Source organism: Mesocricetus auratus, unplaced genomic scaffold (assembly GCF_017639785.1).
Source record: "Mesocricetus auratus isolate SY011 unplaced genomic scaffold, BCM_Maur_2.0 Super-Scaffold_6730, whole genome shotgun sequence".
Lineage (NCBI taxonomy): Eukaryota > Metazoa > Chordata > Mammalia > Rodentia > Cricetidae > Mesocricetus > Mesocricetus auratus.
Window position 1 is genome coordinate 49,607,289 of NW_024429184.1, and position 17,726 is coordinate 49,625,014.

General features: G+C 41.1%; 1 protein-coding gene across 1 annotated transcript; it reads right to left on the reverse strand.

Moving 5' to 3' along the window:
• Positions 1-563: 563 nt before the first annotated feature.
• Positions 564-15,554, reverse strand: Ca2 (carbonic anhydrase 2). Its single transcript, XM_005066808.4, has 7 exons — positions 15,381-15,554; positions 14,130-14,327; positions 7,388-7,506; positions 6,879-6,971; positions 5,648-5,710; positions 4,352-4,507; positions 564-1,350 (listed from the first exon to the last, which is right to left on the reverse strand). Exons 1-7 carry the CDS (start codon positions 15,412-15,414, stop codon positions 1,231-1,233), a joined length of 783 nt encoding a protein of 260 aa, XP_005066865.1. The 5' UTR covers positions 15,415-15,554; the 3' UTR covers positions 564-1,230.
• Between the last annotated feature and the right edge of the window lie 2,172 nt (positions 15,555-17,726).

Sequence of the window (17,726 nt, forward strand, 5' to 3'; positions counted from 1 at the left end):
GAAACAGTTAAAGTAGAAGGAAATTTATCTGAATTGAAAAAAAAAAAGATTGCTATCCAAAATGGTGAGGCATTGTTTTCTAAGTATAGAGTCCAGGACATGTTGAATTTGGCATTCCAGAATAACTTGTAGCCAAACTTCTTTTCAAAGTAGAAGACTAAATGCAGAACAGGGTAAGAGTGAGAGAGTGTTACTTTGTTCCTTCACTTCTCCCTGTCTGCAGTAGATACAATCTGCTGTTCTAAGACTCAGTCTGAATCCCAGGTATCATATTTTAAACACACGGGCTTTATTTCCAACAAGCGTCTATAGGTTAGGGCTCCTTCTTCCCTGTAAGATTTAGCATAGTCAGTCCTAAATCTCTTGCAGAATGAATGTCACAGGATCACACAAGTGGTCAGAAAGCCCCCAAAGCAGAGCTGGCAAGCAGTGGCTCTAGGGACTTTTCTTCAACTGTAAGCCAGTTGTAACGGCTAACTATCAATATTGAATTGACATGGCCCTGTAAACAGGCCTTCATTCTTCTGCTTCTGTCCCTGCAACGCATACAACAACACAACCCAGAAAAGAATTCTGATTTTTATTAGAGAATATATCTAAAATACATTATCCATTAAGTTATGATATGTTGTCTGAAGGGAAATATACTCTGTATCACAACTCCAATTTTTACATCTTCATTTACAATTCTAAAATTCAAGTCACTAAGCTACAACATAGTTCATATTTAAGATAACATTGCTACAAATATATAAGCATTTTAAAAGTTTTTCTTTCATATAACATCTTGGAATAGTGAACATTTATCTAATTTATAATCATAAAACTATGACTATTTTACCTGATTTGCTTAAATTACCCCAGTTTGTCTCATGATATGGACTTGTAATCAATCATTCTACTTTCCTAAGTTTTAAAAATAGCATTTTAGCAAACTGGCCTGAGTACTCATGATCCTATGGCTGGGAAGAAAGGCAAAAGACCATTTCTGTCCTTTGTATCAGATTGCTATGACTGTGAAGATATGTCATAAGCCAACCACCAACCTGCTACCACACTGCCACCAGCTGAGACACCTGGGTCTTGTTCTTCACATTTTATTAGTAAGCACAGCAGGTGAGAGGTGAAAGGCCTACAATACCAGACACAAAGGCGGGATCGTAATCACCAAGGTAGAATTGTGCTTAGTTACAGAGAGGGCCACACTTGGACGCCTACTCCAGGACCATCTTATTTGAAGGATGCTTTGATCTTTCTGTTCTTCAGAGGCTGAGCCGGGCGCCAGTTGTCCACCATAGGTTCCTCGGGTTCCCCCTCCGTGTTGAAGTTTAGCTTACGGAACTGAGACATCTAAAGACACGATGAAATTTAAAAAAAAAATAGGGTCACAATAATACATACTTAAGTGTCTTGTTTTATCTTTAAATGATGCCTCCAAAGCCTGGCACTGGTGGCACATGCCTTTAATCCCAGCATGTAGATGGATCTACAGAGCTACACAGAGAAACCCTATCTCTCTCTCTGTCTGTGTCTCTCTGTCTGTCTCTCTCTCTCTCACACACACACACACACACACAAAGAAATAAAAAAGATATATAAATGCAGCCTCCTATATCCACACTGGCATGAATCCCAAATACTTACATAATGCATATGGATAGATGATGGAAGTATGCTTTCATGAGAAATTTATATAGAATACACAAAGCCACTTGGGTCTTTCTTAATAAAATTTTTTGTGAGTTTGCTTTTCTTATTTTCCTTTTAAATCAAACATCAAAAGTCTGTAAAATTAATACCTCTGACATGTAAAACAATGGTAACGGTTATAGATCCATATTAAAGTTTTGTTTTCTGTCTCAGGGGACACAAAGTCCAGCAAGTGCTCGAGTATGTAAAGGGTCAGGCCTACCAGCTCCTAGAGAAGATGAGTAACTGGAATCTCTGCCTACACACGTAGGCACTAAGGCTGCACTGGGTTCCAAGACTCTGACCCTGGGAACTGGCTGAGTTTTAGTCTCCCTCGAGCATGTTTTGGTTTCCTGGCTCAACATGGACACAGACTCAAATTCAGTAAGTTCCACTTAAAACATGCACCAGAACACTGTGTGTCTGTGGAGGGGTGGTATATGTTTGGGGTATACATGAACATGTATGTGGAAGTCAGAGATCAACCTTGCATGTTGTTTAGTAGGTTCTGGCCACCTTGTTTTTTCAGAAAAGGTCTCTCATTGTCTTGGAGCTTACCTAGTAGGGGAGGCTGACTAGCCTTTAGGCCTCAAGGATACATCAGTCCTCATTTCTCTAACATTGGGTTTACACATTAACACACACTGAGCTTTCTCACATGTTCTCTGGAGTTTGAACTCAGCACTAATGGTCCTCAGATAAGCACTTCAGAGACTGACAAAGCCATCTCCTCAGCGCTAAAACTTTATCAAGGTGGTATAGTTAGACTGCTTATGGCCCCTTTCCATCACTCACATTATATTCATATATTGGCAAATTTCACTCATCATTTTAGAATTGAAGACAAGGTTGTGTATAGAAAAGTAAGGCATCAGAATATAATAGATAGTCTATATTGTCCATCTACCAACTGTTGCCAGCCTTCATATTTTCTCATAAACCAACATCTGTTCTCCTTGGAAGCCACAATAGGGATATCTATAAGTTTTAATATTTCATGGAAACACTTTCTCTTGCTAGAGTCTAACTTAGAAATGAACAAGGAGTACAATGCTGGTCAGAGAGGTGTGAAGGATTTCCTGAGCATCTTCGATTTTTAGAACAAGGCTTCTGTGTCACAGGGAACCAAGGGATGCTGCCTCAGAGGTGGGTGTGCCTGGATGTGATAATTAAAAGCTTTTTTATTGCAACCACCTAGGTTGTAGAGCCAGGAAGTATAGTAAGGAAAAGGGAATCTTGGAGGAAGAAATAGAACTGTGACTCTGAGCTGGGTATGACAAGACCTCCAGTCCCTAAGATCAAAGATATGCAAATATGCCCTTACTATGGAATCCCACCAAAACACACAATTCATATTTGTAGTTTAGCACCATTCTCTATAGTAAAGGGAAAATTCATTACCTCTACTTATCTGTATTTGGCACTAGAGAATGTGCGGACAATAAATACACTATTGATCGCAGACTTTGAAATAGCCTAAGTTGCTCTTAGTGGAGAAGTAAGAAGAATGCTGATGTTTTGTGCCATGTCTCAAGCACCACATCTACAACAAGAAGTGGCATTTTAATCTTTTCCTCGTGCTACTTCAGGATGCTTGCTCAACTATTAAAGCTTGCAGTTTAATTTTCAAGCCACATACCAGCCAGGCATACCATTGTGTGGCCCACTTTGATTACTCTACATGGGAGTTTCTAGTTGCATATTGATTTCCTCAAAGGATGGGTGTGAATTATTCTTAATATTAATACATTAATATTCTAAAGGAGAGCACAGAAAAACAAATGTGTCCCCAACCCTAACTGATACTGCCCAAAGGACTGGGTGGAATGCACTTCTATTTTCCTGTTCTTAGAGTTTTTATCAGCAAATTCCAGACATCGAAATAAGAAAGTCTGGCAATGTGATCTCTCTTGCATACTGCGTGTCTGAACTCTCATGACTTCAAAAGTTTTCAGATTTAAATTACAGTTACTCAAATAATTGTCACTTCAAAACTGGCTGGGCTGTCCTTTGTATTATCAGGATCTGACCCTTTGTGACTCTCCAGAAATAACTGTTTCCACATCTCAGCATATGTTGAAGAAGCCAAGGGAAAAACCCATTTGTGTTCACTTACATGAGTCCTCACAGATGACTTAGGGGCTACATTGAGAACTTGAACATCACAAATTGCTCAGGAAATGTAAGAATATCTTGTCTGAGCTTCTGAAGCAAGCTGGGGTAGAGTGTTTTGAGAGATACTTTTTCTCCAAGCCAAGACTCTACCTTGGTCAGGATTTGGAAGTGCATCTCACATACACAAGATTCAGTTAAACTCTGGCATCAGTGAGCAGAAGGCTGGGAATCATCACTGATACCTACATAACCTTCAATATGAAATTTCATTTTTCAATGCCTCTGTTTCCTCCTAGCTGTCAAAAAGGAATACATTAAAAAGCAGACATCATTCTCATGTAATCCTCACAATAACAATCAGAGATTAAACAAACCACTTCAGCCAGAACTACCTACAGTTATGGCAATGACACCAAATCTTTACGAATCACCAAGCACTTCTGTGCCATTAGCCACTGGGTGAGACATCACAGGAGGATTAGATCCCAGGTCTGACTGGGAAGAGCAACTTTTCTGCTAAATGAGAGCTCTCCCTAGAAAAACCAACCTGCTCACTGCTGACAGTAATGGGTTCCTTAAGCACAATCCAGGTCACACATTCCAGCAGAGGTGGAGTGGTCAGAGAGCCAGGGTATGTCCAGTAATCCAAGTTTCCAGGAAGAAGGGATCGAGGATCGAAGTTAGTGAAGGCAGCACTCTTCCCCTGCACAGTAAATGCACAGAAGAAAGTCAACCCCAGAACCACAGTAGGAAGGAGACTGTCATCCACAAGTCTACTCAGCTCTACCTGGAAGTCTTTTGTACAGGGGTTCCAGGCTTATTGACAAACAAAATAAAGAGCACTAACACAAGGCATTTCACTGGGAAACAGAACATGTTTCATCTTGTCATCCAAACCATTCTTTAAGTTTTCCATTGTCCTTAACTGGCCATATCTATCATTTATTTAAAGCTGTATCGTTACCACTAAAATGATTAAGTATAACTAGGTTGCAATGTTAACAGAAGTAAAGGTTCTTTGCTAATAGGATGATAATATTTTGCTATGATATTTCACGGTTACATTAAAGCATCATGTTCATCTCTGAACATAGCACTTCAAAGCAGTGACTGGGTAGAAATGTGATGTTTCACGCTACGGTTTTTTCTTCTTTAAGGTTATTGCAGAGATGAAGTGATATAATAAGAACAAGTGAAGGGAACTAAGGATAATTAGCAGTCGGGAGAGGAGATAGGACCACGAGGAAGATGGATCAGTCTTATCACATATGAGTCAAGGAGAGCAAGATAGGTGTGAAGACTGTACATTTCACAAGTTGGTTGCTGTTTGAAGATGAGCTTTGTGCAGCCAGCCTGCCACAGGGAAGGCAGTCACTGCAAGTAAAGGTTGCACATAAGCAGATGCCCCAAAGCCTCAGCACACCAATATTGCACAGAAGGCTTAAGTACAGAATGGATGAACCAAGTCCATGGAATACGAATCTCCATGGTGCAGGCTTGTCTCCCCTGTGCATCTCAGAATCTCCTGGATTAGCATAGAGAACACAATATAGCAAGCCTCCCACAAGCACTTCTGTGTGAATCACTGAATGCTTTGTTCGGATGATCTCTCTGGCTCCTTGATGTCCTCTGGTTCTCGCATATGTGTTCTTCTAATAGAAAACCATTACAAACCAAACTAGCAGAATTAGAATCCACTTTTGCAGAAGAAAAATATTATTATACATAAGCAAGTATTTACCTTCACTGAACTGTTCATCCAAATACCAATAACATCAAACATCAATAAACTATTCATTCTCATTTAAAAATTATTTTAAAATCTACAGTATTGAAAAGTTACCTTTGTTTTAATGGACTCCAGTGCATCAAGAACTTTCTGAAGACCTTTTGTAGCAGGTCCGATCTGCAGAAAGGCAGGGGTTTAAAAGACCTTGCGTCAGTTAGCACTTACCAGTTTAATTTGAGCAACACTATCCCATAAAATTTCTGAAGAAAGAAAAGGAGGAGGAGAATGAGGGGGAGATGAGGAAGAAGGAGAAGGAGAAGGAGAAGGAGAAGGAGAAGGAGAAGGAGAAGGAGAAGGAGAAGGAGAAGAAGAAGAAGAAGAAGAAGAAGAAGAAGAAGAAGAAGAAGAAGAAGAAGAAGAAGAAGAAGAAGAAGAAGAAGACATCATCCGTGGCTTGTAAAAACTCACAACATAGCTGTCACAGAATGGTTAACCTATCTCTGCTTCTAGAACTCACTCCCCTGAATTACCTTGTCCTATTTTCCCTATCACTTTCAACTGCTAAGCTGAAAGGCCTCATGGACAGACCTCAGTTGATGCCTTTGAAGGAGCTCATTCTTGCCTACTCCTCCCTTATACAAATTCTCTTTTTGCTTTCCCCTCACACCCTCTAGCCTTCCTATTCATTGACTCCCATGTTTCTTTCAGTCATTAGTGACCATGTTCTCAGGACTTAAAAGCCTTGCATTAGCAGTTTCTCAGGATTGGATCCTGAGCAGTTTTATCATCTTTCTCTTTCTGCCACCTTTGGATGATCATCTTTGGATGAGCTTCATGATCTCCTACAGCTTCCTCCTTAGCATGGGACACTACTCATGAATATCCATCCCAGAGTATTCTACACTCTGCTTTCCAGCTTGTTAGGAGCAGCTCAACTCTGACATCCCACAGTTCCTGAAATTTACCAACATTGAGTCCTAGTCCTAGAACCCTACCACTCCCCTAGAACTTGATCTCACTTTAATGTTATCTATCCTAAACTAATAGAATAGTGACCTTAGCTGAAGGTTTTACTAAAGTAAACCATATCCTACTGGTCACATTCAGTTTACCTCTGTCTTTTCTTCACAGTAATATCTAACTGGCTTCTAAGTGACACACTCAAAAGTGTTTTCAGATATCCATATAGAAAGAATGGGGTGGTAGAGGGAGAATTAAACCTGACTATACTTTCGTGCCAAAAGCATTTCCTCAGAATTTTAGTAGAATGTTCTCCCTATTATGAATATTGTCTGGTCAATCATTCTTGAACACTGAAAAACAAAGAATTGGGTCATTAACTAACCTTCAAAAAGATACCCAAAACAGCCAGTCCGTCTGGATGCTGCACAGCTTTCCCGAAATCGCCGTATTTGGTATTCCAGTGAACCAAGTGAAGCTAAAGTCATGGGAGAAAAACCACAGTGAATGATTCACATGATAGAAGGCCACAGATTTTACCTCATGACTACTCTTCCCTTTAGAGTGAAAGGTTATTAAAGAGAAAATATGGATAATTTTAAGAAGAAAACTTGATTTAATTCTAGTTATTCTTGCTATAATAGTATACCACTTTAAGAACAACTCTAAGACAAGAATATTGAGAAAAGGCAGAGAATTTACTTATGGGTTTACAATACAATAAATTCGATCTGTTCTGACAGACTTAACTGGATGGTGATGAAGTACCTAGGAAACCAATGTGAAGGCCCTTTGCAGAGAGGTTGTGCACTTGGCATGTGTTGGGCTTATAAAACTAAGCTTTGGCAATTAATGCTAAATAGGCTTTTCTCTGTAACAAAGCAATGACCTCACCTCTGCAGCATATTTTGTCTTGTTCACAGTGTGCTCAGAGCCATGTCCATCAGATGAGCCCCAGTGAAAGTGAAATTGGACCAATCTGTAGGTGCCACCGAGGGGTCCTCCTTTCAGCACTAAAATTACAATACACATATGTAATGTCTCTGTAGACACACACACACAAATTAAATCCTGATGTGTTTAATACCAAGTACTAACCAAAATTATTTCAACTGTGCTTAATTTTCCTATGGGCTAGCTGATGGATGGATGCCTTGACCATCTTTGTTGGGCACATTGGGATGTCTCCTGTAGGCTCTCGGGTCCAAAAAGAGGAGATTTGGTGTACAATTAGTGAAAGGCCTAGTGGGAAAATCTGGGAACCAGGGACCTGTCTTCCCATGGGGCACAAAGTTTGTCCTGCCAGTCCAATACAAACACCAGAATTTGTTTAAATAAATAAATAAATAAAATATAACTGTGCTTACACTAACTGGCTTAGTCCCTGAAAATCTTATCAAACCTCTGGAACTTCCTAATCTGTAAAATCTGTAAATCAATTCTTTATTTCATTAATGATAGCCTGTTCCTGTTCTATGTGCAGTGCATGGTGAACTACAGAAACTATTCCGGATTCTCTATCCTGAAATTAACTTCATTTTAGTCAATAAATCATCCTAGAGGCCACATGCCTGGACTCCTCCATTCATAGATACTTGACAAGTGCATCTTAAAAGAGGATTCAATGGAAGCACACAACCTACAACTTTTACCTTACTTGTGTGTATCTATGCCGTTCAAACAAAATAGTTAAAAGTTTTCAAAGTGACTCAGTTCCACTACTATTTTTCTGGGATGAAAGTATCTGTTGCTTTAGGTACATTTTATTGACCTTGGACCATAATTTTATACAATAATGAACTTAAATCCACAGTGGCTTTGTAAAACACAGGGGCAAAGTCTGTACAATAGTTTCATTTGCTCCATTTCACTTAAATGTGTTCGGCTGGTAGCAAGACCTATTCATGTATTCAAAGGAAAGGGTGACACTGGATGCTGCTGACTCTTCCAATAGGCCAAGAGAGAATAAGAAGAACGAAAACAGAAAGAATGAATCATGAATGGTGTTGTGTTACACATATGCGAAGAAATAGGAATTCATATATATGGTGCTAACACTGTGTCCCTTGAAGCACAGAAACTACCGTGTTTGTTTATCTGATGAGACTGCAAGGAAAAGCCCAGGCCCCTATACTAGTTTTTTCACAAAGGAATGCATACCCTTTATTCCCCTTTTTATTTTTCTCTCATGGTTTACACCATGACTGCAGTTACCCCTGCCCGCATTCTCTCCCCCATGACCTCCCCTCTCCCCCAGATCAACCTCCCCGACAAACACCCCACTCCCACCTCCCCTCAGACAAGAGCAGGCCTCCCAGGGATATCAACCAGATATGGGATAACAAGCTACAATAAGACCAGGCTTATACCATCAAAAATACGTAATGATTAACAATGAAATCACCTTTATGAAGAAATTTAGTGCTGGGAAAAAAATTCTGTGCACTGACTCCTCAAAGCTCACAATCAATTGGCCAGTCGTATGCAGCAAATGTCATTAGGTGAGCAAATGCAACTCAATGAACCTACCATAAGCATCAGCCATCACTGATCTGTTTTCCCCCAGGCGAATCAAACCAGCATCTCTTATTTTCCCACTATTCCTTATTCCCTCCTTTTCAGACCTTGAAATCCCATTATCTTTCACTTGTTTTAAGAAATATTTTAAATGCAACTGTTTTGAATGCATATACACTTTTATTTTAAAAGGCTTTATGAACACTAGAAGACATGATTAAAAGATTAAATATACCCTGTGGTAATCTTTAGCACTAGACAGCTGTTTTAGCCTACATTAAAATAAATCTTGTTGCTATGTAGATTAGAAGTCCACTGTAATTAGAAAAGATTATTAAATCTTTAGAATTAAATTGCTACAGGCAGCAGCAGTTCTGGTTTCAGAAATTTTTAACATGGAGTTTAGCTGATTAAATCTTTGGAAAACACTGTCAGAATCTTACAGTGACTTTATCTTGAATGAACACAGCATGTATTACTTCGTCTAAGAAATAAAAATTACAATACTTTGATTAATATAGCTTATACTAAATTCATTTTTGCTTATAATATATTCTGAAATACATTTATTTATTCTGACTGCTATATACTATTTTTAAAACTGTCTTGGTTTACAATGAAACCTGTCTTGTGAGAAGATATTCTTCTTGTGTAGTAGAAATTACTAGCTGTATGATTATTCTCTGTAAAAATCAAGGTATGGCGGGAGTATGTTCCACAGGGTCCAAATTTTACTGTGCCACAGAAACTTGCTCAACCAGGCAAGATATAAAGAAATGGAGCTTTCTATACTTGTTCATTCAAGACTTTGAATTTTTAATTTAAATTTCAACTCAAAACCAGGACTTGTCCCAATTTTAACTTTTATATGCTGTTATCAGCAAAACACAGTATAATTGCCACATAACGCTATATAATAATGTCTTCTTATGCTGAATACTGAATTATTAAACTTTTTTGTTAAAAATATGAGATTTTATGTCACTGAAATGAATTACAAACTCATATAAAATAACTGAAAATTTACCATTTTTCACTGTTTTTCTTCCTAGTAACTATTGCTAATTAAGATGTATTTGGACCACAAACTAAAGACCACTGGGGTAAGTAATTGCCCCTAATTCCAAATTACAAGTAAACATCCCCCGCTATGCTTTTCCTAAAATTACATTTAGTGATTTCCTGTTCAGTCAGACAAATGAAAACTTTCCACAGATAAGTTGCCAATTTAATACCTGAATTTTTCTCCACAAATACTCCAATTTTTTTAAATTCATGCTTGCCATTTTTGCTACTGATTAAACTATGCATACTTTCCATTGACGGTACCAAATCATCCTAGGACTATAGTTGTGCAAACGTATCTGAAAAGGGTGCTCGCATTCCATTTCTTCTAAACAATGAAACATTTAGCTTCGTTAGAGTAGCACAGTGAAAAATCAAGTGTTTTAGTGTAAACTATATGAGGATTACTGAGGCTTAAGCCTAACCCTTTATAAGAGAGAGTTTCAGTACTCAACTTGCTTAGGAAACATTGCGTGGGGACCTAGGTACTAGAGATTCTGCTGACATGACTAACCATGGGTATGGAGTGCCCTTCCTTGGCTGCTTGTGATAGCTGGTGGAAGATAAGTTTACAGCTTCAAAATTAAGTCCCTGAAAAGTTAAACAGAACCCAGGTACAAAGCCCCATTGTGTTATCCAGACAATGGTCAGCTTCAAAGGCACACAGGGGAACCACTCAGCTTCCTTCTTCAACTAGCATAAACAAATAAACATTGTTTCTGTTTTTAAAAACAGAGCTAGCTGGAATGATTATGATTTATGAGCTGACCCACTAGTTCCGACATTGCTGTTAATAGTCTTCTGTAACATTGCAGTAAAGCAGAGAGTTTTAAACTTATTAACAAGAGTTAATAAGTTAGCAATGTTGTGTTTTGACTCCTTTTGTGCCAGAAAAAGCTGGCAGGAAAACATCCCAAGCAGAGAAGATTATTCCTCCCTAATACTTTTTTAAAGAATTTAAAAAGGCTTATTTGCAATTTTTCATTAATTTAACATGACTGACTTTAAAGGAATTTTGAAAACTTTAGTGTGAGCTTCAGATTAAGACCTATTAATTCCATGTGTTAAAAAAAATTACCTCCAGGTAAATAGACACAAGCTCAAATTCAGCTAGCTCAGTTTGTGACAACTAGTACCTAAGTCCTTGTGTAATACAACATTCAGAACATACTGCAAGGCCAGAATTCAAGATCTAATGATCTAATTCCAGAAGGTCAGGATCTCAGTGTAAGGGTTAGGGTGGGGATAAATGCCTCTGTGTTTAAAGGTAGAAAATAAATTAAAAATAGCCCAACAAAGAACCTTTACTGTTAATTTTCAAAATATCAAATAACCAAAATGAATTCATTTTAGACTTCAGTGTACAAAAAAGTTACATCGGCTTTCTAAAAGATGTTATGGACAGCAGTGACAATGCTCAACATTTGAACAGTCTTACATATATTACCAAGGGCCACTAGTTAATGTGTCCAGGAACGTGGTATAGGGAAGGACAAGCCCCAGCAAATGATTCTCTTTGACTACAGCATCACCACCCCGTTTGTTCTGTTTTTGAGAATCTGAGAATCCTCAAAAAGAAAATCCAAAGAGTATTTTTTTTTCATGTGGCTGGCGTATTGCTTTTTAACTTATTCTGTAAGTGAGTTTTCCTTTTATATCAACATTTTAATACATTCTAGGTTCTTGTTTAACCAAAGTCACTGAAAGAGATAGGGGACAATGGTAGAATTACAAAGGAGTCTTTCATGGGCAAGGGAGAGCAATTCCCTCTAATCTTTACTGACCCTTGCTTTTCAAGACCTTTCTGCTATCTAGGGCTCATAAGACACACATCCTGTTCTCTCCTTAACCCCCTGGGGTTTCCTAATTCCCTTTGCTGGAGTGGCTTCCAACCACCTCAATCCTTTATTCCTCTGAATAAACCATATTTACTCTGGAAACTTTTTCCTGAGGTGTCATGTGGACGCCTAAGCCTCATTGTATTTCTACAATTCCTAGGACCACGTCATTTTTGCAAGTACCAAAGTGACAGCTATCCCTTTTCACAGATATTGATAGACACCCAACTGAGGACTTGTCTGTGAATCTCTAATTAACAGACTTCCAAATGCTAGGATTTCCCACCTGAGGAGTAAGTTGAAAACAGAAGAAGCATTGGTAGCCACATACACTATTTCCCACCCCCTTCCCTACCAGCTGCCTGAGAATTCCTGAGTTTGGTTGCAAGCTTCTGCTATGAAACCATCGCCCTTACCATATCCTCCAAAAGCTCTGAAATCCCGACTTGTGCCATCTGAGCCCCCATCCCTCTCTTCAGACCTATACACACACACACACACACACACACACACACACACACACACATACACACACACACACTTCCATGCTGTCTGTTTCTAGTTCTAGTTTCTTAAACTCTCAGAGAATTCTTAAACCAAAGGAACCATTTCAATGACTCCTTGGATCCCATATCGAGAGCTCACAGTTCCTTCAAGAGTTTATTTTTACATGTGTGGAGGTTACAGTCAAAACCTATTGTTTCTATGTCCTTCTACTTTAGATATCTTCAGTACATTCTGGACTCTGAGGATACAAGAATGGAATGAGGCCTCAACTACCCTCATGACTCCTTTGAGGCATGAACTGATGTTATCGATGTTGACAGAAAGGCTCCTGGTAAGGCAGATGGGGGAGGGGGCCAAAGTTAGGTAATAGAGGTGGAGAATTTCACAAATGGCCATGTCACCCTCCCCTCATGACTTGAGATAAAAGCCTAAAACAAAGACTCTGCGAGACTTCTGTCTCCCTCCAGCAGGGCCCCTGCGGAGGGACTAACTCAACAAGTTCCAAGGGCTGTTCAGGGCTGTCACACAACAGTTGTGGGCCAATCAACCATCCTAGCTTTCTTTAAACTGACCAACCCAAAATTAGGGGCAGAAAATCCTTCAGAGGCTTTCCCTGCCCTCAAGAGACTAGCTATTTTCTCTTTATGGCATTCTGAATCCCCTCTTTTCTCTCAGAGGGTCGTCTTCTCTGTGTCTGCTGCATATGCGTGTTTGCTCACACCTCAATAAACACACCTCTCTTCAGTTGTTGATTCAGTGCTGCTACTGAAACATAATGGATTATAATCCTTTAATTGCACACCGTACACATTGTCAGCAGTTAGCACGGGCATTGCTTCCAACTCTGGCGGCAACAGTAGCAGTTTCCTCCGTTTTTGTCCTTTTCCTCTAACACAACCCCTTCTCCAAACCACCCTCAAACATTTCCAGGCCCATTTCATCCAGTGACCTTCAAAAGAAAACCTTCAGGAAAATAGGACACTGGCAATTAAAACAGCCAGGGAGCAATCAAGACAGCTACTATGTATAAATGGGATCGGTCTCCTCTTTCTAAATAAAGAAGAAAAGCCATTCACCACCACCACCCTCCCCCCCCGCACCCCCCCCCAACAACGGACCTATTACAAATTATGGTAGCTGGGTTTTTCAGTAACTGGCTAAGCATAGCCAACCGACCCTGAAAAATCCTCACTTGTGGAATAAATTTCTGAATAAGATACTGCTACCTTTATCACAGTATGCAGACACAAATACACATGATGTCTGGAACTTCATCATTTGAAGTTATCAGACTCATTACTTTCCATACTGCTGACTTGAAAACACCAAAGGCATACTTATCGAGGATAGACATCATCAACAAAGGAGGACAAATGTTTTAAAGGTTTAAAAGTTAAGAGAATTTTAAAGTTCTGTGAATTAGCTCGTTTCTGTACTGGCTTGCTTTCTGGGACTTCTCACACATTGCCTGATGCCCTACATATCTACAATCTGACAAGGTATTAAACAGGCCCCCAGGATAGTTCACAGTAATTTGCCTACTTCTGGAACCTAAAAAAAAAAATCAGAATGATATCTTAGCTTCTAAAAACAAACTGTGGTGGCAGGGGCCTCCTGCCAGTGTCCCTGTATCTTCCACTAAGATGGAAAACGACAATTGACAAAAAAACAACAACAAAAAAAAAAAAAACAGCATTTCTTAAACTAACCTGCACAGTCCTGGGAGTCATCAAACTCAACGTTGAAGGAGTGGCCATTGTTGAGAATCTTCTTAGAAGCAGCATGATCATAACATACACACAGAGGCTGAAGGGCAGGGTCATGCTGGGCAGTCTTGGTGTCAATGTCAATGGGGGACTGCCGCTCTCCATTGGCAATGGGGAAGTCCTTATGCCAGTGCTCTGGTCCTGGAAGTGAAAAGACACCTGTGAAGTCATCAGCGTGGGAAAGGAGACACTAGCCACTAGAAACCGCCGGTAATTCTAGAGACAGTCTACTCAGTTCCAGATTTGGAGGTGATACTTAATAGCACTGTAACATTATCAAAAACAAAATGTGCCTCAGTCTCCTGTCACATTGGGTAATAATATTTCAAGTCTACCTAATAAAGGTCAGTGTGAAAATTAGAATCCGCACGCATCGATTTCTTAACAGATAACGCCAGGTAAACGTTAACAATTTTGAGGGTTTTTTTTTTTTAACCCAATTCAATAACTAAAACTGGGCAGAACTACTTGAGATTGGGTTTGGGATATGTATTCTCACTACAGCATTATGCAGGTCCAGATGCCTCCTGGTGTTACATTAGGTGACAGTACAATGATATAGACCAAGGTTCGGGTACACACACCTCCTTAAGAATTCTCTCTACTAGGGAAGGAGCCCACACACTTCAACCGCGAGGCAGATGCACTTTTCTTTCCCCTCAGGCATCTAGGCTAGGTCTGTGACCAGGAAGACGTCCAGTTATGGACGACACTAGAAGTTGAGAAATGAATGGAAAACTCTGGAGCCAGCGCAATTAGATTCAAACTAGCTCCAGAAGACGCCGTGACAAAATGTGCTGGGAATCTTAGCCACAGGTGCGGCAGAGACTGATAGGAAGGGGACAAGAGTCCCTCGTCCCCTCCCCTTAATCATTCTGTGACTTTCAACTAAAATATTCGTAACAACCTTTGCGCGATTCTGCCTAGGTTGGTATAAGGTGACAGCTGTGGTCCCCATAGGTACTGTCCTCCGGTCTTGCGTTGGGCTGTCCCTCCCGGCCCTCGCGCACGCCGGCGGGGCTGGCTGGGGATCAGATCCTCGACAGCGCTCCGAGTCGCGCCAGGGACATCCCAGCTCCGGGACCCGGCTGAGACCCAGACATCCAAACTGCGCTAGGGGAGCTTCGGTGCTAGACAGGTGCCTGAGCTGAGACCGGGAGCGCGCGGCCCGGAGCGCGCGGCCTCCGCACTCACCGTTGTGCCCGCTGTATCCCCAGTGGTGGGACATGGTCGCGCCGATGCTTGGGGCAGAGCAGCAGTTGTGTTCTGTCTAGCGGTCTTGCAGTGTGTGACGCGGGTCGCACAGTCCGGCTTTTATAGGCTCCCGCCAACTTGGTGCTTTGGGCGGCCCAGGGGAGGGACCGAGTGGACCTGAGCAAGGGGAGGAGACCGTGGAGGTGGCGGACAGAGGTGACAGGCGGAGGCCTGGGTAGTCGGGGGCTCCGGCTGCTTGGTTGGGGCGGGGCGCCCTCCGGCTGCTCTCCGCTTCTGCGTCCGACCCGCTCTGCGGCAATCTCACTCTCTCCACCCCTCCCGGGAGCGGCGCTGCCTCTCGGGTCGCCGGTGCCCCACATCCGCGACCCCATTGTGCGCACAGCCCGTGCCACCCTCCCCCAGAGCTCGCCTCCGCTTCCCAGGGTCGCCCGACCGCCCGGCCTCGGCCCGCACGCGGCTGCCGAGTTTGACCTTGGGCGGGGAGCGTCTTGGAGGCGCCCGGAGCGGGGATCCCCGAGCCGGGAGCGAGAGACCGGGGCCCCCTGCTGCCCGGCTGCGGGAAGACGACCGGATCTTGCCGCCAGGGCGCCCTCCTCCAGCGTCTCACTTGCCCACAAATTAACCCAAGGCACTGAGCTTCCGAGTCGCAAGTTGATTTACCCAACACTTCTTAAAAATCGCTTTCTTTTTGGAATCGGGTTGAAAAAAAAAAAAAAAAGGAAGGTGTCCTCTGGCTTTCCATGGACCTAGGGCGTCCCAGGGACATATTTACACATTTCTCAGTGTTCCGTTTGTGCATTTATGTTTAAACATTTCCCTTCACCTAACACTTTGTTTTTCCCATTCTGACTTTGAGTACGTTTTCGTAGACTTGTGAATCTATTGTGGACCCAAGGTCACAGTATTTAGAATTAAAACTGAGCTAGATACAGTTTGTGTGCGGTGGGGAGCGGGTGGCGCTAGACATCATGTTATTTATATATTAAAACCTAAGCGTAAATACAATGACAAATTACCATGTGACTACACTTTGAGTGCTCTCGGATTCTACGTGCATTTATTTCAGCCAACGCCACACAGAGATACTGCATGTGTAGATCCCCTTGTTCTTATTCTAAAACTCAGAAAATTGTGTTTGCCTGTATACATCAGTCTTTAACTTGATATCAAAGGAAAATTTTGACAAAGGAGCATCAATCAAAAATTTTAGATTTCTAAGACCATTACAAAGTGCGGCTCACAGAGTGTCCCTTCCGTCTGTGACCGTAGTCCTACATAATTTGCTGGGTGAAGCCCATTGTTCCATTACCACTGTGAACGGACCAGGAACAGATTTTGATTAAGCGCCTCTAATGATTTCAAGACCCCAACAACTCGGTTTTGCAGCCACTGGGAATCCTCTGGTACATCTTAGTGGGAGCTGAGCCCCTGCTGGAGAGTCTCCCCTGTCAAGGGAGTCTCAGGCATGGTATTTCTTATTCGTTTCCTTTGCAAATCACGGTGGTTGTGGCATTTTCTTCCTGTTAGGTTTTCATGATGAAGATGACTTTGCACACTCATGTAGATCAGTCACTGTCTAGCTCTATCGTACTGCAGACGTTCCTCCAAGGCTGCCATCATTCACTGGCTACCAGAGACTAACTCTGAGCCTTTAAAAGTAAAAACAATACTTATGTGCTCATGTCCTTTTAGAGGGAAGAAATGTATCTCCAGAAATATATATATATATATATATGATTAGGAAAATATCTTATATAATTTTTAAACTCATGCTTCAGTTATTATAATAAAGCCTTTATCATGAATCTAAAGAAATTTAAAAGAAATTGAGAAAGCATTTGGTTAACTCTGAAATACAGACAGTTAATACATTACAATGACATATATGATTTATGCAATAATTAATGGATGAAGTAGGTAATCTCATAGTCATTAATTAGAGTGTTAAGGTTCTGTGGATACTGAGAGCCATTCAGGTCTCAGGGCTTCTAGAGTTCTATATGTAGATATATCTCCACCCTAGTGTCTGTGATGCAGAGATGTAATCTGACACCACTATCTAATCACCTCTTTTGCAACCCACCTCCCCAATATGCTATTGATTGCTCAGTGTGAAGTGAGAATAACTACAGCCAGCTAGGGTTGCTGCATGAATTCACCTAGTGAGTACACATTAGTCACCTGCCACCTAAAGCCATCAATAAGTTATGACTTTAGAGTTCATCCTACCCAGGGCTGTACAAAGTACCATGCAGCTGATTAAAAGTCACATCTGGGCAAAAGGGAGAGAGAGCCTCCAGCTGTCTGGATTTTCCTTGTGCGGGG